Here is a 22,664-nt window from a genome sequence, read left to right as displayed (position 1 = left end):
CTTCGATTACTAATATTATAGAATTCAAAAACAGCTTGTGCGATGTTCTTCACATATAATGCCATTATATATTGTCGCGAGTATCTCACTGATTCAAGTTCCTTGTTTATTGTCATTTTGTTGTGTCCCCATATTTATCCATTGTTACTTTGTACTATTACTGTGCTTTGATCTTGTATTGTGTCCTGCTCACTCCCCTCTTTAATGCCCCCTGGGCCTTAAAGGGTATGTGTATCAATAAAAAATAAATAAATCCAATCGGATCTAAACGTGGCTAGAGGGGCAAACTCACGCTGTTCTACATTACATTTGTAAACATCCATCCACATGACCGGTCAAAGTTAGAGCACATATTTTTACTGTGAGTGGCACAAAGTTCTCACTTGAAAAGTGAGACGAGCAAGGAACTCTTCTTGAAGCACATTACAGTTGAGAGTTTAACCACATTAGCTGACGCAGGGGTGGAGTTCGAGACACATCAAGGAAAAGAGCGCTTTTTTGCATCTGTGCTTGCATTTGTTCGTGATGCGCTTGCTTGTAACGGACTAGCAGGATTTAAGCAGTCTTTCAGTCGAAAAGTATACAGAGGCTACCGCACATGCTTTAGTCCTACGTCCGAATTTCCAGATGTAGCATATCACACACAGTGTACGCCAGGAACTGAGAACCATATAGACAGCCAACTGCTGGAGTTAAGAGACGTCAACAGTGAGATTAAAAGGCAGTCATTGTCAAAAGAATATGGCATTAATGGTCCGTCAGTTTTGAAACAGTTACCACACTTTATGCGGAGCAATGGTCTACTTTATGACCCTATGTATGTGCTCCTAGAGGACATAATACCAAAGGAGATTACGTTGTTTCCCGAATGGAGCATTAAGACCAAAATCTTTTTTTCACGCAAGCAGCTGAATGACGCCGTTTCGGCTTTTGCATTCCATAGGAGCATCCCTAAAACAGACCGAGGTTGTTTGAGCTAGGCCTTGAAGTAATTGCATCTGCAAAGCAGAGCTTTATTCTTTTAGTTCACCTGCTACATATATTGTCAAGGATATGTTCTATTGCTCCAACACAACAGTGTAATTGTTTGACCTTGCTGATCACTATAACACAAATGGTACTTCCTCCGGTGCTCACAGCAGAATGTTTAGCGACTCTAGAGGAGATTATTGCTGAGCTCCAAAGAATGTACATTGCTTGGTATGTAGTGACGCATTCATACCCAAGATGCACATGCTCATTCACTTGCCTGAACAAGTGCGCCAGTGTGGGCCGTTGAGGCATCATTGGACAATGAGAATGGAACAAAAACAACTTTATTTTGAGAAGGAGAGTGGGGAGGTTCATCGCCAGAGGCAATACTCTAACCCATTGCTGGTGGGGATGCGGGGAATAAAATAATGAGCCCCTTCACAATAACGATCGAAGTCCGATGGTGTCCAGAAACGTCAAAAGAGCTTTGAGCGCAGATCGTTGTTGGGCTGGATTGGGCCAGGGACCAAGCAATTTCGATAGGGAGAAGGGGCGAGAGTCCAGCTGACTAAGAGACTCGGAGAGTGCAGTTCGGGAAGGTTGGTAGTGGGGGCAATGAAGAAGAATGTGCTCCAGATCCTCAAGAGCACCACAGTGGCAGCAGGTGGGAGAGTCAACTTGTCTCAAGCGGTAACGCCACTGAGCTGTAAAGGCCACATCGAGTCGCATTCGGTGGATTAAGGCAGCATCTTGACGAGAGGTGTTTCGTGGCATGCGGAAAGCTAGCGCTGGATCAACTCTGCTCAACATAGATGGGAGGAGAATGTCGGTTGTCCATTGGCGGGAAGCCAGGGGTGTCACGAGGCGTCGCAGAATGGAACGGCGGTCTCCTCTCAGCAGAACAATACTGGTCCGTTTCCGATACGAGAGTGCAGCTTCTGCGGCGCTGTGAGCCTGCTCGTTCCCCACGACACGACAATGGGCTGGAACCCACTGGAGAACTAGCCTGTGGCCTGCTGCGTAGACAGTGTGGTAAGCCATTAACACATCTGTGACTAGGGGTGCGGATGGGCCTCGTATGCCGGAATTTTCAATAGCTTGAAGTGCAGATTTGGAGACTGTGAAGACTGCCCGTTCCCGCGGGGTAAAATCAGCGATGTGTTGTAGAAAGAAAAGGATGACTTAGAGTTCCGCGACTGTTGAGAAAGTTGGATGTGAAAGGCGTCGTCCTTGCACTACGCCTTCGGATGGTATGACGAATGCTGAGGCGGACTTGTTGTTACGGGATGCGCCATCTGTATATGCTGCCGTAAACGTAAAAACCTCTCGTCTACCAGAGCATGAAAGTGCGGACTAGAGGGGGACCTCATCTCTTCTTTCCAGAAGGTTCGGAAGCCTTACGAAAGTCGGCGGTGCCGGCAAGGGCCAGGGCGCTTCCGGCGGTATAATGTCCTTAGCTATGAAGCCAGTGATAGTCTGGCGTGTCTTCTGCGCAACTCGATCGCGATCGAAGTCGCTTTCAAAGCGGTATCGAATTTTCCTGAGGAGCGGGTGACGGGGAATGTGAGCACGCAAACGTAGGAAGAGCCAAGCGTTTCACGTTCACTTAGGACCTCAACGGGGAGTTCACCAGCTTCAGCCAGTACTTGTCGTGTTTCAGCCATTCTTGGAACTCCGAGGCAGCGACGAAGGCTTCGAGCAAACAGGGGCCGAAGGGTATTTAATGATGTTGTTGATATCCTGTGCAGAACAGCAAGGCTGTAACGCACAGTCGCCCTCTCCAACGCCGCGTGAGCTGCGAGCAGAGAACGCTGATCACAGCCCCATCCTGAGCCAGAAAGATGTTGAATTGCGGGGAGCCATCGCTGCACTTTAGTTTCAAGGTGTTTAATGTGGAAGCATACCGACTCAAGCTTCTTGGCACCAACCCAAAGAGGGAAATTTGCCATAGCTTTGCGCGTGAAAGGGGGCTCGACGCACTTTTCGGGTGAAAGGTCCATTCCAAGGTGCATGATGTACGTATGTACATTATTTAAAGCGAGCTGCAGGCGGCGCTGTATGGCTGGGCGTGATTTTCGTACTGTCCAAAGGGCGACGTCATCTACATACACGAAAAACGACACTTTGCAAGGAATTTCTGATCACCATCACCACATTAATGAGTGTCGGACTGAGAATACTTCCTTGGGGGACTCCTTGATGAACAGGATGCTGTGGGCTTTGGCCTTGGGACGTACGGACAGCGACAGTTCGGTCCGTAAGGAAGTCTTGCAGCCAGATGAGGAGCCGACCGGATACCCCAAACGAGCACAAGGCGTGCAGCACACAGATGTGCGATACGGTATCATATGCGCGCTTGATGTCGAGGAAAATCGATAGGACGATCCCCCGATGGGCACGAGCATGTTGGACTGTAGAGACTAGGTCGAGAACTGGATCCATGGAGCTTCGCCATGGAAATCCAGCCATTTCTTGAGGGAACGCACGTTGTTTTTCGAGTCACCAGTCGAGGCGATGCAAAACCATTCTCTCCATCAGTTTCCCCATACAGCTTGTCAGGCTCACAGGGCGAAAGGAGGATAGGGCATTTGGAGGCTTGCCTGGTTTCAAGATGAGAACAACCTATGCCTCCTTCCAGGTATGTGGTAAAGATCCTTGTTGCCAAGACGTATTATACACATGAAGGAGAGCTTGGAGTGACCGCCCGTCAAGGTTTCGCAGTGCGGCATAGGTGATTTTATCGGGTCCCGGGGACGAGCCGGCGTTCACAAAGTTCAACGCTGCCTTTAGCTAGATTAGTGTGAAGTCGCGATCCATAACTTCCGGTGGACGGGGCCAGTCTTGGTGAAGTTCAGCAGTCAAACTGTGGACAAAACTGCGGTGTAGCGGTGTCGTCGAGGAAGCTGCCGGTGTCGTTAGTAGCGCACAGAACTCCGTCGCTAGCGTGTTTTCGTCTATACCCTTAACGATAGCCAAGGCCGCGAGAGGATTCTTTTGAGGGGGCGCCTCCTTCAGAGGCCGGATTGTCCTCCAGATCTTCGTGGCCGGGTCAAACGGTGAAAGATGGTGACAAAACTTACGCCAACGCTTCCTGTCCTCTTTCTTAAGTTGCCTTGTTACTTTAGCTTTCATCCGGCGGTATTCTACAGTGTCCGTAAGTTGCCCTGTCGGATGAGCCGTTCTTTCTGTTCGGCGACGTAATGCCGTAAGGTGGTTAATTGCTGGAAAATGACCGACATGTCCTGTTACTCTTTTAGACATGACCACCGCGTCCTGAATACCGCGGCTAATTGCTCGCGAGAGAGCCTCTGGAGACATACCGGTGTGCACAGATGTTCTGAGGCCCTCACGGAAGCGTCTCCAGTTTGTGAAAGAAATCAGTTCAGTAGTTGCTGAGAGGGGCAGTCTGTCGTGCGAAATATATAGAGGAAAATGATCGCTACCTCTAGTGTCGACGTCCGTAGGGCACGACAAGTGGAGAATTATGCCGGTTGAGCACCACGAGAGGTCCAGTACATCGAGTGACGTTGGGGATCGCGTTAAAAACATTCCTCACTCGGTACGTGACTTTTTACAGACAAACACTTGTTTCCATCTGGCGAAGGGTGCCTATAACACGAGTGAAATCCGTTGTAACGTTGGTACTTCATTCACTGTGACACAAGAGTTCCTTGAGGCACGTGTTTCCCAGTCGGACATTGGAAGTTCAGGCATACAATTGGCAAATGTCCTAGTAAGTAATGTATGAATTAGAGAAGCAGATATTTTGCTGATCGGCAAAGCATCAGAGGAACCGTTGTTTTTAGGGTGAATCATATTGTGCAGTTCTTGAGCGAGACATATTTCTATGGAGTTCTGTTACTAAATATGGGTTATGAAAAGGGACTTAATGCTTTCCTGCTAAAGAACAGGTGCCATAAAAATGTATGCAGAAGTGAGAGATTCACCTTTCCGTGGCTAGTATAAGAGTACACGTTCTCTGTGAACACCCTAGTTACTCCCAGGTGTGTTCACTTTGCCGGACATATTAAGCTCGTGTAAAAGTATGTACGTGTTGTGTAGTCTTGTGTCCACTACTATGTCTGTGTGGTATGACGAGGTAAAGGCATTTATGACATCTCTCATTTTGACATGACACCATTTAGGCAGCACATTTTGTAGCATGTATTTTGTACATGATAGCAGTAATCCTGCTAATGTTGTAATGCATTTGTAGATCGTACAAAATAAAAGTTCTTGGAGCCCTGACCGGACACTGCCTCACTTCTCAAAAGCACTGAAGCCACTCCTTGATGGTAATAACATGGATGAAAAAAAAAAAAAACACATGCCGGGCTATGTAGGCAGCTCAGAAGAGAATTGATATTCTACTTCAAGTAAGCACACCAACTGTCCAGGACTGGGCAACACTTAGGATATACACAAAAATTAATTATCCATGCTTTCACTTTTACAGTCAGAGCCACTTAATTCAGGACGATAGCCCAAATGTTCGGCGGTGGAAATACAATGACTTGGGGCGTAGCTTGGCTACTGCCTTTCCAGACCTCTTGTGGGAGAACGGAAAGCCAAACACAATACAAGGGAAAAGACAAAAGAACGTGTGGGTAAAGAGTAGGATTTTATCCGCCACGACGAGGCGGACAAAAAAGGAGACTGAACTCGGCCTTTACAGCTCCCATCATCAGTGGTCGTAATATGGGGTGTCCAAAATGGTCATTCTCTTTGCTCACCTTTAAAAGCTCCATGCCGACCCGTATGGTTGTGCTCAGTGCAAACTTAGAGTTCTGGAAAGGAACAAAAAACAGTGAACCTGTGTATTGTAAATGATGTTTATTCACTACAGACAAGGGTCGTAAAAGTGAACCCTGTAACCCAATGGTGCAATACATGTTGTTTCATGATCGATAAATACGTTTTGGGATATATGTAGCGAACTTACACATTGGGGGCTCTTAGCTAGCGGTGCTTTCTCGTGCTGGCTTAAGGAATCTTTTTCCAGTGGACCGAATATTGAATTGACCGAGAATAAATATTGATGCATGCCGCAGACGATTTTTAGTTGATTATTTTTGAGAAAAATATTGTCGTAGTGTCTCATATTCGCTACAGTGTTATCTGTTATAAACAGTGCCGGAAGTACAAAATAAGCAACTGCTTGATCATTGCCTTATTTTTGGCATTGGGGAACAAGAGAGCGGCTCATGCTCATTACTGTTGTTCGCGTTGCTACAGGTACATTTGTGCATGTGCTGCTTGCGACATTGTTGCCTGGAACCACCAGCCCGTGGCCTAACCGTGGCTATCGGCAATGCCCTGCGTGAACGAGCTGTATAGTTATCGCCTCCGTGAAACCATCTGGCAGAGGTGAGCAGTAATACTCATATTTTGTATTATAATAATACTAATACATAATACTTCCCAGAAATTGCTATTATAATACTAATACCTAATACTTTGATTCTGAGGTGTTATAATACATAGTAATAATACTTCTATGTAATACCAGTAATAGGTAACTTGGGGAGAAAGGAAGGAAAAGAAAAGAAGAAATATATACAATTTGCCTATTACTTATCGAGACAGTCATTCTCCAATGACGCTTTATTTCAGATGCTTACATTTTTAGCATGTTCTCAAAGGGGTAGTCCTCTGTAGGGCATGGCCTTTCTGAATATTATGAGAGAGCGCTGATCAGTTAGATCACAGTGAACAGCTTGCTCTCAGTGTTGCAGGGTCTTGATTTCGTCCCGACTGGACGAGAAAATGTGGGCCGTTCAAAAGTGTTTGACTGGTCATGCCTCCTGCATCTCTATACCTGTCAAGTCAGCGGGCTCCCTTTTCTTCGCGTATGTCTGCATTAGTATGCGGGGCCTCCGTCTGGTGGCGCCGAATCCCTAGGATACGCACCGAGTGACAAAAACGCAGCAGCTGTAGCTACAGCAGCCGTCCGCAAGCAGAATTTAGCCTCGCGTTGCGAGGAGAAGCACTTCAATCCGAAAAATTTCAAAAACATTCGAAACAATTCGAAAAACGACGAACCGATACCAGACGACAGTTCTCGCGACCCTCGGAACTAGCGCCACCGCTGTAAAAAGGGGACCGTGGGAGAGGAGGAACAGGAAAGGGGCGCTGGAATACGGAGCGACCATTGATCTTGCCATGTATTACAGGTATAGGAGGCATTGCACTGGTCCATAGTGCAACGGCGTACTGGGGTGACTGACTGGACGCACTCTTTCACGTGGCAAAGGGCTTGCAATGGGATGACTCATTCTTAGGGACACTGAACTAGAAGGAATTCCAGTAAGCCTCCAGTAACCTCTGACCCCGAGGTCACTCCCTTTGGGATAATTTGGGGCAGGGGAATAATACGGGCCTTGTACATGTGGAAATGTTTGTGGGACACGAAGAATTACTTATAAACTGCACCGGGGATACTTAGCAGGTCGAACCTATGACCTCTGGGAAAGTATTACACCTTCAAAAGTATTATGATACGGATACAAACACATTTCAAAAATGAGTGTTATAATACACAATACAAATACTCAAAAGTATTCCAGTAGTAGTATTATCATACAAAGTATTACTATTACTTCCCCACCCCTGCCATCTGGCAGGCTGTGCAGAACTGCTTGCCACACAAGGGCGCATATTCGGAAACATAATACGGCAATGCAAGGACGTCTGCATATGTGTGCAAGACAGCAGACGTAACATATTCTGGGTTTCAGTGAGCTGTTCGGGGCGATTCGCGTATAAATTTTGCTGCAACTTGGTTCCAGCAACGGTTGCACACAGAAACAGTTACAAAGAATAGGCTTGCTTCACACGATGAGAAACAGGCCGCACGTAGTGCTGTATGAACTCTTGAGATTGCGCGAGAAAGTATCATCATGATTTTCTTCATCGTCTAATCGCATGACAGGGGGAACAGAGAATACTTTCAAAGCTTACAATGACGTATTGAAGAACACATAATAGTGAAATATTTTACATGAACCGCCGGGGAAGACCCGAGGGCGTCAAAGTAAAGGACAAACGCGCCAGCTGCATCATTCCCAGAACTCTAAGCGCAAGGACGGAGCGCAAACACTACGCTGCTATCGGTGCGGGTCAACGCAGCATCTCGCAAATGCTTCGAATTGTCCAGCGTTTCACAAGCGTTGCAACAGCTGTGGCAAGTTTGGTCACTACGCCACAGTTTGTCGAGCGTCGAAGACACCGACGAAAGTACAGGAGCTTTCTACAGAGGAGGATGAAGTTCTAAATGTCGTGGTACCTTCAAAGGAAGAGCAAGGTCTCTTCATCCAAGCGCGTCTTGAAACTGTACCGGTAAAGTTCTTAATTGATACAGGATCGTCAGTATCCATTCTGCAAGAAGATCTCTTCAGGAGACATTTCGCTCATCGTTTCACTCTGGTTCCACCACGCACTGCTTTAGTGGATTACTCAAGACGGAATATTGATGTAAAGGGGTGCTTCGAGGCTGCCGTCACTTACGAAGACAAGCACCATGCTGTTCGCTTTTTCGTAGTTTCCAGAGGAACAACGTTATCGGGACTTGACGCCATCCAAGGACTCGGCATACATATTGAAGGTGGGAACACTCAGCTGCTATGAAACGTCCTTCGCTTCATCAATGCTACCAGACTCACTTGCACAGGACTTCTCAAAGCTATTTTCAACAGAGCTGGGTTTGGCTAACGGATTTACCCACAATGTGAAAGTTCGTCAAGATATCCCACCCGTAATTGCTAAACTACGTCGACTTCCATTGGCAGTTCGCGACGCTGTTACGGAAGAGCTGCGTCGCCTTGAAAAGGAAGACATAATAGAACGGGTTGAGGCGTCAGAATGGGTTTCCCCCATTGTAGTAATTCCAAAAAAGGATGGAAAGATTCGCCTTTGTGTGGACCTTCGTGAGGTGAACAAAGCCATCATACCAGACCTGTTCCCTCTTCCACATACAGAAGAGCTGCTGAATGCGCTAGCAGGAGCTCAGTACTTCTCTCGAATCGATTTAAGGTCAGCGTACCATCAAGTCCTTCTGCATCCTGCAAGTAGGAGCTTGACCACATTTATTACCCATGATGGACTCTACAGATTCAAACGGGTCTGCTTCGGACTTTCATCTGCGCCCGCCATGTTTCAAAGAATGATGTCTTTGATACTCAAGGATTGCTCCGGAGTATTACGTTACATCGACGACATCATTGTGTTTGGGAGACACAAAGCTGAACACCAAGAAAATCTTCGAAGAGTGCTCACCGTCATTCGCTCAACCGGATTGAAGCTCAATGCAAAATGTGTGTTCGAGACACAGGAGCTGGAATTCTTAGGGCACCACGTAAGCACTGATGGATTACGTCCGCTTCGTTCTCAAGTGGAAGCAATTACACATGCACCAGCACCAAACGATGTTGCTACTCTACGTTCGTTTTTGGGACTTGTAGGTTTTTACTCAAAGTTCGTCCCAAACTTTGCCACGCTCGTGGAGGCTATGCGTGCCCTACTACGAAAAAAATCAACCCTTCCTGTGGACAGACATTGTCAATGACAGTTTCAATGCTGTGAAGTCACTCTTCAGAGAAGACCGTGTCGTCCACCCGTTCGACCCTACACTACCAGTAATCGTCACGACAGACGCTTCTTCGTACGGGTTAGGAGCTGTTCTGCAACAAGTGCAAGTTTGGGGTTGTCCTTTTCTTATTCGCACAGATCGCCAAGCCTTGCTGACATTGCTATCGGCACGCGGCACAGGAAGACGTCCACTGCGACTTAGTAGATGGACAGAGCGCCTTCTTCGTTACAATTTCACAGTAGAGTACTGCCGGGGTACCGACAACAAAATAGCAGATGCGCTGTCGCGATTGCCTCTGTCACACGATGCCCAGACTGAAGAGCTTAATCAGGAATACGACTTTGTTGGCCAAATCGAAACGTCTGTAGCGAAGACAGACCTTCAATTAGCATCACGGCATGATCCGATCTTGAAACAATTCATGGAGTTAGTGATGGAAGGATGGCCGTTAAAGCTAGACTTGATGCCGAGATCATCAGCCATTTTATCGAGTTCAAGAGGAACTCACGGTATTCGAAGACCTCCTAATACGTGGAGATCGCATAGTGGTACCACCAGCGTTCACAGGACATCTCATACAGCTAGCCCATGAATCGCACCCAGGCATCGTGCGCACCAAGCAGCGTTTAAGGGAGAAATACTGGTGGCCACAGATGGATAAACAAGTTGAGAATGCTGTCAAGTCGTGTAATATTCGTCAAGACGCCGACAAAAGTGCGAAGACGGCTGATACACCACTGCAACTCATTCCGTTTCCGAGCAGGCCATGGGAGAAGGTAGCCGTGGACATAATGGGCCCTTTTGAAAAAGCTCCTCCTGACTGCAGGTACGCCATCGTGATGGTGGACTATTTTTCTAAATGGCCAGAGGCCAAGTTCTGCACGAATGTGACAGCATCCACAATTTTGGACTTCCTGAGATCAGTGTTTGCACGAGAAGGCTTTCCTGACAACCTGGTGTCCGATCACGGACCCCAGTTCATTTCACATCAGTTTGAACAGTTCCTCAGGGATAGAGGCATTCAACATTCATTTTCATCTCTGTATTATCCACGTGGAAACGGGCTTGTTGAAAGGTTTAATAGAGTTCTGAAAAACTATGTTCAAGCCACGTTCTTGGAAGGAAGACCACTGCGACAAACCGTCACCGAGTACCTGGGATTGTACAGAGGTACCCCGCATGCAACTACCGGAAAATCACCTGCCGAACTTTTACATGGCAGGAAACCACGGACACGACTGGGCATCATAGGGATACCGTCATCTTTACTTGAGCATGATCCTGCTGCAGCAATGACCAATCTACGTGAACGCGTGCGCAGGCATTAGCAACAGAGCAAGACCTACACGGACCAGAAACGTAGTGCCAAAGCGCCAAAATATAAAGTAGGAGATTACGTTCGGGTAGGCAAACCAGGATTCACTCCAAAAGCAATGCCGTCATTCTCCAAGCCACTCAAAATCATCCGACAAAAAGGGAGGTACTTGTTCCAACTAGCCGACGGCAACACATGGAACGCATCAAAGTTCGCACCAGCGGGTATTCAGCCAGCAAGCAGCAACCCCACACCTTCCACGGAGTCCTTCAGGCTGGATTATCCCACCTACATTACTACTGGTGTGGATGCCTCCGATGTCCCTGTATCCCAGTCACAACACGACGCCAATCAAGAAGCGGCACCACAAGCTTACCCCCCTGCTACTGGCATCGGTGCGCCAACTCATCTGCCAGGAGCAGGATCACGTTTGCCTTCGAACGAAGGTGCAGGACAGCAGACACGTCTGCTGCCTCCGAGACATAGACGTCCTCCCAAAACACACGGGGACCCCGTCGGTCATTAACATCCACGTTTAATTGTCGCGTTTCAGTATACGTGTGCGTTGGGTATTTCACAAGGACTTTTTGCAGGGGGGGGGGGGAGAATATGTTGTGTTCTTACAGCCATATCGGCATGAGCATGCGGACCAGATGTTCAGCACGATGGTTATCGAAAAATAAAGGGAAAGAAGTTGATCTTTGATCTCTTCATGGACGGTCGCGTCATGCAGGCTCCATGGAAGTTGGATTCGGTCTTACAAAGGTAGTTATTTCCTTCCGACCGACACCACACTAAGGCCTGACGGCTGCTAGAACCACAGAAGACGAGAGGAAGGGGCCTGGACAGGACTCATCCGGAGTCATCCCAGGCGACCGTAATTTCTGTCGCCGGCCCTGGTTGTGAGGTTTCTCATGATGGCTTAATTCGTGTATTTCGCTGTGGAGGTCTCCCATCCCTAATTTTCCTGCTCTATACGTTCCACGGTGTGTGCGGGCCGGTTCGCGGTGCTGAAAGTATTCCCACATGTCGACTACATTTTCCACTGCTTATACGTGTTCTTGATAACTCACTGTGTATTGTTGAGGTACACTATACTGCGTTAGGATGATTTCGAAATTCCATTTCTGTGCGAATTTTATATAGTATCTTGTTTGCTATTTGCGTGCGTTCTGAATATTACAAAGCCAACGACTCACATTAGTTTTAAACATATCACTATATTATAATAAACGAAGCATGAGTTTCCACTATCAAATGACATTATAAACGTATGAATCGGCCCACATGCCACGCGTGGCGCTGCCTGAAAGCGGCGAACGTAATGGATGATAGTTTGTCCTCGAGCTATGATGTAATCGTACTCGGTCATGAACCCAATGCTCAGCTGTAGTCCGACGTTTCATTATAACCCCATCAACTATCTTACTGCACCTAATGTGCGGACTTACAGCAGTTGACGAAGATATTTAACAAAGGGAGATGCAAATAATAAAGAAGGCCTCTGAATCGCGTCTTCCAGAACAGTGACGTCCTCACGATGATTGAAAATAACGCAATGCATACACGGGCATTTAGCGATTTGAAGTTGCGCCTGAGACCTACACTAGCATACGAAAGTGCAAGGGACGCTTTCCTATTTTGCCTTACACCGTTCGTCACAACGAACTCAGTGAACAGGAACCACGAAGGAACTTAGGCGCTTTAGGAAAACGTATCACAAATTCGGCATTCAAGCATTGCTTCGTAGCAACATGGACGACGTTCCTATATATAATCAGCAAAAAGTTGTTACCGTATCGGAAGCGTGATATCCCAAAAATATGTCTGCTCCGACGCTTCCAGGAGACGCTGTGAGGTGCCACACTGTGAAGATGACCAACACACGACGTGGGTTCTGGTAAATAAACATGTTATTCTGATAAATTATTTCACAAATATTATATGGTGGCAGTTATCAAAGGCTCTCATTTCTAAAAGATTCTAAAATGATCTAAACAAATCGGTTTAGTATTCGCGAAACGTTGTCGATAGCTCCATAACGATACAAGAAATACCTACTGTAGGGGGCGCATATGTCTAAAATCAGCACTCCGTGGTTCATGGCATCTCAAATCTCCACTTGCTGCACGACTATTTGTTTCGGGTTATGAACAGGTGCACCTTCAAATCCGACATTGGCACAACACTTTCAAGCGCGACCGAGGTTACATGGCACAGCGGAGTACTGTCTTGCGACTGTAGCTAACCCAGTCTCAAACAATACGTACCTGTTTACGAAAAGGAATAATTGCGTACTACTACGTAAACAGCGATAATATGAACAAACTCCCGCACTGCTGTCAGATATACAAGGTTGATAGGTCTAGAATTTTAACGAATTAGGGGTCTCTGTTTCTTTACAAGGAACGATATTCTACCGGGATATTTCATTTCTCGAATTTGGCTAACAACAGTGACGTTGTGACCAACCTGACCCTTCCTGGCCAATGGTATGCTACGGCGCACGGGCTCCAACTAGGGTCGATTTCGGTTTGCAGCGCCAGCATCGGCAAAAATGTGGTCGATCACACCCATAATCGAGCCCACGACCACGTGGTCACACTCTATAGACTACCTCGAATTCTGGAAGCACGAAGCTAAAGTACAATGAATGTTTTCAATTACTCCTCGCACAGGCGTATCAAGAGAATGGCAAGTGGGTGCATATGCCCTGTGCGCCACATGAAGGGAGGAGGGTACGCAGCGACATGATGGTGTGGAAGCAGGAGGCAACAGGCGTGAGCAGGACTAGTTTTACTGAAGGAACTAAACTGAACTGGCTGTCAGGACGGAGTTCGCAGAGCTTGCGCCGCGCTTCTTCGTTCTTGTCGCTACAATGCAAAGGAATGAAGGAAGCGGTGATGCTCATGTTTTGTCGCTACAGGGCTCCCCTCTCTAGAAAAAGAAGGCAGTCAGCGGAGACGTGACATAAGAATTGGCTGTTCCGGGCGCTGCCTCAGTGAAAGCAGGCTTCAAACGGTCGATCAAGCGTCTGCCATTGGAATCGATGACAAAATGCTTAGGCGCACGTTCAAGGACGCTGTACGGACCGGTGTATGGTGGCTGGAGGGACTTGCGTAATGCATTCGTGAGGACGAAAACTTTGGCAGCGGAACTTAGGTGAGGCGAAACGGATGTGTCGTTGCCAGCTGTTGAACTCTAGTTGCGACCGGTCGGATATCTGAGAAATGACCCCGGAGGCGGTGCAAAAAGGTCGGGGGATCAATGGAGATCGTTGTCGAAGAACTGGCCGGGAAGTCGCAGCGGAATGCCACAAACGACTTCTGAAGTGAACACCCGATATCCTCCTTCCACGCCGACCGGAGCCCGAGGAGTATCAGCGGGAGGAGTTCCTGCCAGTGCGAAGGGTCTTCGTACGCCATAATGGCAGCCCTGAGTGAACGATGAAATCTCTCCACGAGGCCGTTTGCTGCAGGATGGTATGCAGTTGTACGGTAGGGATTGGTTCCGAGGAGCTGAGTGAGTGACGAAAAGAGTCGATATTCGGACTGCTGCCCGTGGTCAGTGGCAATCCGGGAAGAAACGCTAGAGAGAGAGGGAAGGAACGCCGAAACGGGCAACCCATGTGGAAAGAAAGGTTTGCGCCACGGTTTCGGTGGTAGAGTCGGGCATGGGTGCAGCCTCAGGCCACCTAGTATATCTGTCGATACATGTGAGGAGAGAGCGATGGCAGTTCGAAGGCGGCTGTGGTTCCAGAATGTCGACACGTACTTGACCGAAAAGTACGCTCGGCAAGGAAAACGTGGCGAAAGGGGACACCGTATGTCGGTGGACCTTGGCTCTCTGATACTGGAGACGAGACTTCATCCAGTTGCGGAGATCCGTGTTCATCGAGGGCCAGACATAACGGGCGCCCACGAGGCGCTGCGTGGCTCTGATGCCAGGATAAGAAAGCGAGTGAAGTGTGGTGAAGACTTGGCACCAGAAACTTCAACAGAGCACCGGAGACTGCAACAAACGGTCGTTCCGCTCCGGCAGATATATCGCAGAAGGTTGGGTCAGGAACTGTTGGAAAACGGAATTGCCGGAGCACCAGGGAGGAGCGCCCTGCTAGGAGATGCGGCAGCTCAGGGTCCTCACGCTGGTGACGTGCGAATTCCCACAGGTTCAGCGGGGTGTGACGGATGGACGAGACGCGGCTGAAGGTGTCGGCCAGAATGTTGTCCGCTCCCTCGACGTGCTCGAAAGTTGCGCTGAGCTCCGACAGGAAAGCGAGGTGGCGGATATCGCGCGAGGAATGATCCAGACGGCGAGTGTGTTGACGGGCAACGGCTAGCTTTTCTGGGCTCAGGCGACGGGCTTTGGCGAACACTTGCCGACCCTTGGTACATATGCGGTGGACCATTGGGTGACTGACGGGCTTCGTCCAATCGAACTGGGAAGTCAGCGACGGAAATTCTTTGATGATTGCCGCGTATGTCGGATCGGCTGGGCGCGGAGTTGTGAAACCCATGGGGGGAAGTTTGATACCCCGTTAACGGCGGCGCCGGAAAGCGTATCGAGGAGCCTTCGCCTTGCGACGTCGACTAAGATGTTGTGATGTGCCAAGAAATCGCTGCCCAAGATACTGCGCGTTGTGTCTGCGACAAGAAAAACCCAGTGAAGGGGTCTTTGTAGCCGAAAATCAAGAGTCAGATAGCGGCGGTAATAGACGGGTATACGTGACCCATTTGCTGCGGTCAGGTACATAATCGGTGATTGCCGGCGATCTGGCGGGGAGGCTGGAAGTACGCTGGCCTCAGCGCCGGTGTCAACTAAAAAGTTTTGCTTGCCATGACGATTTCGCACGTAGAAAAGGCGACTTGACCGAGTTGGCTGAGAATCTCTTGTCGCCGCTAGTGATTCCCGGGAGAGTTTCGTGTCCACGCGCACGGTGACTCACTGCATCTTGCGCGTCGACCGATACGGGTATGGCACCAGCAGAGGTGGGGACGTGTAAGGGAAAGCGAGGGAGAAGTATCGTGAGCCTCGAATCCGTGGCGGCTAGAGCGTCGTGGTTCACGACGACCGGACTGGCGGGGAGACGGGCTGAGGCGGGGACGGGGGTCGCCGAAACGAAAGTCTTCCATGCTATCGGCAAAACGACGTATTTGCTGGCACTGAGAGGCAAGCTCCGCCTGATCAGTAACCGAGACACCTGCGTCTAACGTGCTTCCAGGGTCGGAGTTTTGCGTACCGCTTGGGATACAGTAATGCAGGGAATGGCATCATTGTCCCTGGGCAGTTCCATGAGCCTGTCCGCGCGTTGTGCGAGAGCGCCCAGAGTGGCGTGATCTGAGGCTGACAGGGCCACCTGGACAGACCGAGGAAGCTTTGACATGAAGATTTCTCGGAGCATCCTGTCGTCGAGGAGTGGGGTGGCCCCAGTACCTCTGACGATGTGTTGGAGTTGGCTTAGAAGGTGCGTGGGTTTTCTGTCGCCCAAGGGCTCGTGTAGGCGCTGGCGGTCCGATAGCGATGAACTTGCAATAACCGCGCTTTAAAGTGCTGAGTAAGGGTCTTCAACCGGCGGGGAAGTCTGGAAGTCCACGACGTCGACAAGCACGTCCTCGGGTAGAACAGACATTACATGATGGAATTTCGTTGTCGACGTCGTGATGGGGCCCAACACAAACTGACCTTCCGCTTGACTGAACCAGAGGCCAGGTCGGGACCGTATGAACGGAGGAAGCTTAATAACGAAGTGAGATACTAAGGGGGCGGATGGGGCGTTCTGCGTAGCCCCTTGCGCAGGCGGGGTCCCGTCCTCCACAGCCGCTGGAATGGGCGGGGCGTTGTTCATAGCTGATCACGTACTGGTCACCACTGTGGAAGCAGGAGGCAACAGGCGTGAGCAGAACGAGTTCTACTGAAGGAACTAAACTGAACTGGCGGTCAGAATGGAGCTCGCAGAGCTTGCGCCGCGCTTCTTCGTTCTTGTCGCTACAATGGAAAGGAATGAAGGCAGCGGTGATGCTCATGTTTCGTCATGAGGTCGAGCGCTTTGGCATCAGCAACCAGCATCGGGCTGGGCGGCAGCCAAAGGAGCAGTAGACGAAGCTGGACCGGACGACCGATGCCATTCCAAAATAGTCAACAGTCGTGATATCGTCGTTATGCGCAGTGCAGCTGCGTCCGCAATTATTGTTACTACACCGTGTGGAAAAACGAAAGCCTTGTCCTGGTCACACGCCATATGTCACTTTGTACGCATGTTCTGTGTTTGTAGTTTCGGTCGTATCATTGTGAGCAGCTACCGATATACAGGGCCGTTAGACATCAGATTAACGGTCTAGGCTTAAGAGTCCTGTCCCATCGGGATAACTCACGGAGCGACCTTCCACTCAGAGACTTGTTCTTGATACGTCTCTCCTCTTGTAGGCCACCCTTTCTACTCACAGCTACACCTTCTATGACTGTGACTTATCCTTTTCGAGCACCTTGCACCCATTATTAAATGCCCGCAATTCTGGGACACTGTCCCAAATTGATTCAGATGTCTAACTGTTAAAATACAGTGTTTCTCTTTTCATCCATTGACCCCTGTTCGTGTGGTATCTTAATGTGACTCAACAGAGTATAGGAGCTTATGTCATGCTTGCCTCGATTTATCTTCATCACCTTTGGCGCTGGCAATGTACTTTTCTCCCGCTAATTTTTAAATACATTTTAGCCTTTAATCATTACTTCCTTGAGTGAGTAGACTACAAGTTTACCCTTTTAAAGCACCGCGTCTCCCGTGAATGCTTCCGCTGTACAGCGGATGATCGTGGTCCACGTTCTACGATCATAAATGGTCCTCCGCGATAAGACGAAACTGATATTCGGAACACACCAAGGATGAGAGAAGTCATGTCACAACAAGGGGTATTTAGGGGACAACAAGGCTTATGCAACAAGTTTTCCAATATAAATGATACATGGTCCTTGAAATGATCTTGAAATGATAAATCCACTGTGGTAGGGAAAATGGCATCGCGCATTTCTTTTGCGCATTTCATATATGACGCATTTGAGAGATTATCTCGAAAGTCACATACTTGGCCCGAATCCCGCAGCAGTCTCACGATCGACGGCTATTTGAATCACCGCATTATTCAATAGTTTGTCAACTTCTTTTCTGAAGGTGTAAGCGAACCAAAGCGTCTGTACTAGTTACTGACCCCCGGGCGCAGAATACAAACCATGGACGCCATTAAAAGCAATTATTTGCAAATAGCCCCCCCCCCCCCCAGTAATTGAGAGTTGGGACCATCCAATGAGTGAGAATTTCACAAAACGCCGATTGACACTTGAACCGAGACCAACGGTCACTTAACTCTGCTTCACAAAAGTGAGTCTCTTACGACGTGGGGGATTAATGTCATGGTTGTGGGCACACCTGAGATTATTCGAGTGGCAGCGGGAGAAAGGTTTCGAGGCTGTGAGGTGGATGCAAGACGAGTTGAGGGCAGGGCTGGGCAAGATACTTCAAAAAAGTATCTTCGATGCCGATACTCGATACCCTCAAAACTCGTATTTCCGATACCGATACAAGATACAGAACCGAAATTGATTTTCGATACAGATACTCGGTACTGTATCGTCGATACTTCGATACATAACTGAAATCCCGAATATAATACAGCTGGTGTTATGATTAGCGAAGTTTACATCACTGAAATAACAATATAATAAAGCTGGTAATATGATTGGGGAAGTAAAAACATGTATTCGTTATTTTTAGAGCCTTTAGTGTATTTTTATAGCGCACTTTTTCTGACAGGGCTTGAACGTATCCGACCGCACGGATTTAATGAAGCTGCACTGTCTAAGCAGCTAGTCTTGTTAGAACTTTAGACTGAAGCCATGGGTACGTTGAAACGATCGCATCAATAAGCAGCCTAGCAAAAAACAATTCTTTAAGACAATGTTCTCCGTGCGTACCGGTCTGTGAGCACTATAATTCACAGATAATTCACACAACACTGGGCACACCACCAATGAGAGTGCAACGTTGTAGAAATTATGCAATGCAGGTCGGCAAATCAGGAGCCTTAACTTTGGCTGACCTTTCGGCCGGTTCCGGCTACCATCGACTTGTACCGGATTTCACGCCTACCGCCGTTACCCGATATTCAAAATAACTAAATAATAATGTGAGAGCTTTATTCGATAGGTCAGATCGCTAGGGATGCTGATCAGCAAAAGCGAGCGAATCTCGCGCCGCGGGCTACAGGGCACCAGTGGACAATAGCGATGCGTCTGCATCTAATTCATTCTCACATCTTCCCCGGGGCTGAGACGGAGCCATCCTGGCGGAGAGCCGAACTGACGTCAGGGGGGATGCAGGGCTTGAGACGTGTGACATGGACGGTCTCAGTGCCCCGATGGCGACGGTCGGGTGGTGGACTGATAGGTTCGACAGTGTAGTTGACGTCCGAAACACGACGCAGGACTCGGTATGGGCCCAGGTAGCGGCAGATAAGTTTTTCGGAGAGCCCTGGTTTACGAATTGGTGCCCACAACCACACTTCATCGCCCGGACGGAATTCAACGTGCTTGTGACGTGCGTCATATCTCCGTTTAGCTTGGGCCTGGCAGTCGAACGTGCGATAACGGGCTAGCTGTCGGCATTCTTCTGCACGTGTGACAGCGTCGGCGAGAGTGCTATTGTGGTCTGTGTCCGGGGTGTACGGGAACAGGGTGTCGAGATTGGAAACGGGGTCGCGGCCGTAAACGAGCCGAAAAGGGCTGAATCCAGTTGTTGCTTGCACAGCGGAATTGTAGGCGAAGGTTACGTAAGGTAGAATGGCATCCCAGTTGGTATGGGTAGCGGACACGTAGCAAGCAAGCATATCAGCAAGGGTGTGATTAAATCGTTCTGTGAGACCATTTGTTTGGGGGTGATACGCCGACGTTGGTTTGTGGACCACAGAGGTGGCGCGGAAGATGTCTTGAAGCAGCGTGGCCAGAAAGGAACGTCCGCGGTCGCTGACAATAACACGTGGCGCGCCATGACGGAGAAGGATGTTGAGTATAAAGAAGCGCGCAATTTCTTCAGATGTGCCGGACGGCAAAGCAGCCGTCTCCACGTACCGGGAGGCATGGTCAATTGCCACGAGGACCCAACGGTTGCCAGAGGGGGTGACGGGTAGTGGGCCGAAAAGCGAGCGAATCTCGCGCCGCGGGCTACAGGGCACCAGTGGACAATAGCGATGCGTCTGCATCTAATTCATTCTCACAATAAAAATAACTCAAGCTTCTTTTGGCTAAAAGAAATATTTATTTGACTCAAAGCACTGATTTAAAGATCTGATACATGGCGCGTGCACTATGAATACAAAGTCCACTGCGTTGTTGACGGACTGTAACTAAGTTCGAACTTCAAACACAACGAACACAGCCCTCGAAGTCCGTCGAGGCCCGAGCGTGTTCTTCACTCTTTAACCGCTCCAAGTCACGAAGAATTCCAGTTCCGGAGTTGGTAGACTGTTCGTGGGATAATAGTCGTGTCCAGAAACAGCACAACACACGTTGAATCACATTGAAACATGAATAAATCAGCGAACACTTCTACAAACTGTTCTACCGATTGACATAACCGAAACACGGAACACCAGAGGACGCCGTGCCTGCCGATTTTATGATGAGCATCTTCTTTCGTTGCTTGCAGAGCGGAAGGCGCTTGTGTGGCACGTAATCGCAATCCTGTCTTTGTTGTCAGCCCTCAAAATCCGACGGCGCCCGGACGCGTTCTTCACTCTCCAACCGCTCCAACCCACGAAGCATTCCAGTTCCGTAGTTGATAGACTTTACGTGGGATAATAGTCGTGTCCAGGAACAACACAACACGCGTAGAATCACAAACTGTTCTGCCGATTGACATCACCGAAACATGGAACACAAGAGGACGGACGCCGTGCCGGCCGATGCGAGCTATTTCGAAACTATGCTGGAACTGCTGAAACGGCCGCCGGGACGCTGTACGCACATGCGCGGGTACAAAATGCCATGTCAAAACATTGTCGACCAATCGCAGCGCGCGCACAGTCTGGGCCAATGAGCTGCAACGTTGTAGATTGGCGTAGTGGTACATACTCTACAGCCGCATCCTCGGTTACCTGAGGAGGAATGCCGCTACCGTCACACCTCTCTAAGTAATCCCAAACTATGCGTTGGGGGCTCCCATTAAATGTATGTAGCCGAAACTGGAAAGCGAACGGTGACGTCACTGTAGTGGTCCCCAATCTCGGCTTCACTTCTCGGCGCAGTAGGGCTCCTTCTTTCTTTCCTTCCTCCATGATGTTTACTGTCTGAGCAGATTATTTAGTGGTGCTGAAAAACCAGCTGAATACTGTTCCTTTAATCCATACGTCCGTGGTATGCATAATATTGAAGGTATATCAGTAGTATACGACTAGTGTTAAACTACATGGTGGCGAAACTACAGGATCCCTGCCCTGAGCCCTGCACGTATTTTTCCCCGCGCGGCGCGTGTGCGGAGGGTTGTCCACGTGGAGGGTTGTCCACTCGGCGGGGGAGGGCGCGCGCGCGCTCATCGTAGCATATTTTTCAGCCTGGGCAGACTTCTTTGGCCGACTTCACATATTTTTCCGATACAACAGGTCAGCGGTTTACATGCAGAGACATGCAAAGAAGGATCACACGCAAAAAGTACAAGTCAAAATATATTTATTAAAGCCAATAGTGTTGGGAATTGTGATGCCAATCAGGTGAAGGAGAAAAACCCAGCCAAAAAACCTTCACCAACTGTAACAGGGCGGTGCTCGGGTGGAGGGTTGCGGTGGTGGACGGAGCGTGACCGGAGGGCTGCATGCGCTCTTACAATTCACCCTGGGCTGACTTCTTTCACCGTTTTCCTACTTGGGCCGAATTCCTTCCCGTGACAGGTGGGCGGTGCTCGGGTGGAGGGCTGCTGTGGTGGGCGGAGCGTGACCGGAGGGCTGCGTGCGTGCTTACCCTTCACCCTGGGCTGACTACTTTCACAATTTTCCTACTTCGGCATTGCGTGACCGGAGGGCAGCGTGCGCGTTTACCATTCAGCCTGGGCCGCCGACTTTCGTCATTTTGAACCTGGGCCGCCGACTTTCGTCATTTTTCAGCCTGGGCCGCCGACTTTCGTCATTTTTTAGCCTGAGTCGACTTGAATCGTAATTTTTCAAGCTACAACAGGTGTGCAATTTACATGCAAAGGATAGCCATACACAAAAGTACAAGTGAAAATATATTTATTAAAGTCATTAGGAATTATGTTATGACTCTGTGTGAATGGGAAAAACTTAACCAAAAATCTGAAATAGAAGGAACACAATACATGTAACAAAGAATATACTTATTACAGGTATGATACATTAGCATTGAATAGGTATCACAAATCAAACACAGTATTTTTATTAACAGTAATCACAAGTTTTCAATGAATCAGAATTGATAGCGCATTTAATCAAACAAGATATTCTTAATCAATACGATTACAATCAAAATTACAAATTGTATTATAAAACGTCTAATATTCCTATACGTGACAACCATCAGTGCAATAGCGGGAAGTTCTGATAGTTGTGTGCAGTCAAATGTGAACAGCAGAGACTCTGGAGGACTATGGGACACGAACACAGGAGGAAATAAAATCTATACCACTACATTGGTTAATCAAAACAACATAGTAATCTATCATTCAGAAAATGAAAAAAATCAAACTCATCAGGAAATAGACATGTTAAAAATGAACTTCACTACATAGCA

The 22,664-nt window shown here is 48.5% G+C and overlaps 1 protein-coding gene across 2 annotated transcripts in view; it reads right to left on the bottom strand.

Annotated features, from left to right (window-relative positions):
- Window positions 1–22,664, bottom strand: part of LOC135387017 (uncharacterized) — a 162,030-nt gene that overhangs the window by 61,671 nt on the left and 77,695 nt on the right. For both annotated transcript variants that reach the window (XM_064616450.1, XM_064616451.1), the window contains exons 5-6: window positions 12,670–12,771; window positions 5,706–5,759 (exon numbers count right to left, since the gene is read on the bottom strand). In XM_064616450.1, coding sequence (XP_064472520.1) covers window positions 5,706–5,759; window positions 12,670–12,771 — 156 coding nt within the window. The remainder of the gene's footprint in view (window positions 1–5,705; window positions 5,760–12,669; window positions 12,772–22,664) is intronic.

This window comes from Ornithodoros turicata, chromosome 3, assembly GCF_037126465.1.
Source record: "Ornithodoros turicata isolate Travis chromosome 3, ASM3712646v1, whole genome shotgun sequence".
NCBI lineage: Eukaryota > Metazoa > Arthropoda > Arachnida > Ixodida > Argasidae > Ornithodoros > Ornithodoros turicata.
The sequence above is the reverse complement of the archived record's forward strand: the minus strand, read 5'-3'. Positions and strand labels throughout refer to the sequence as shown.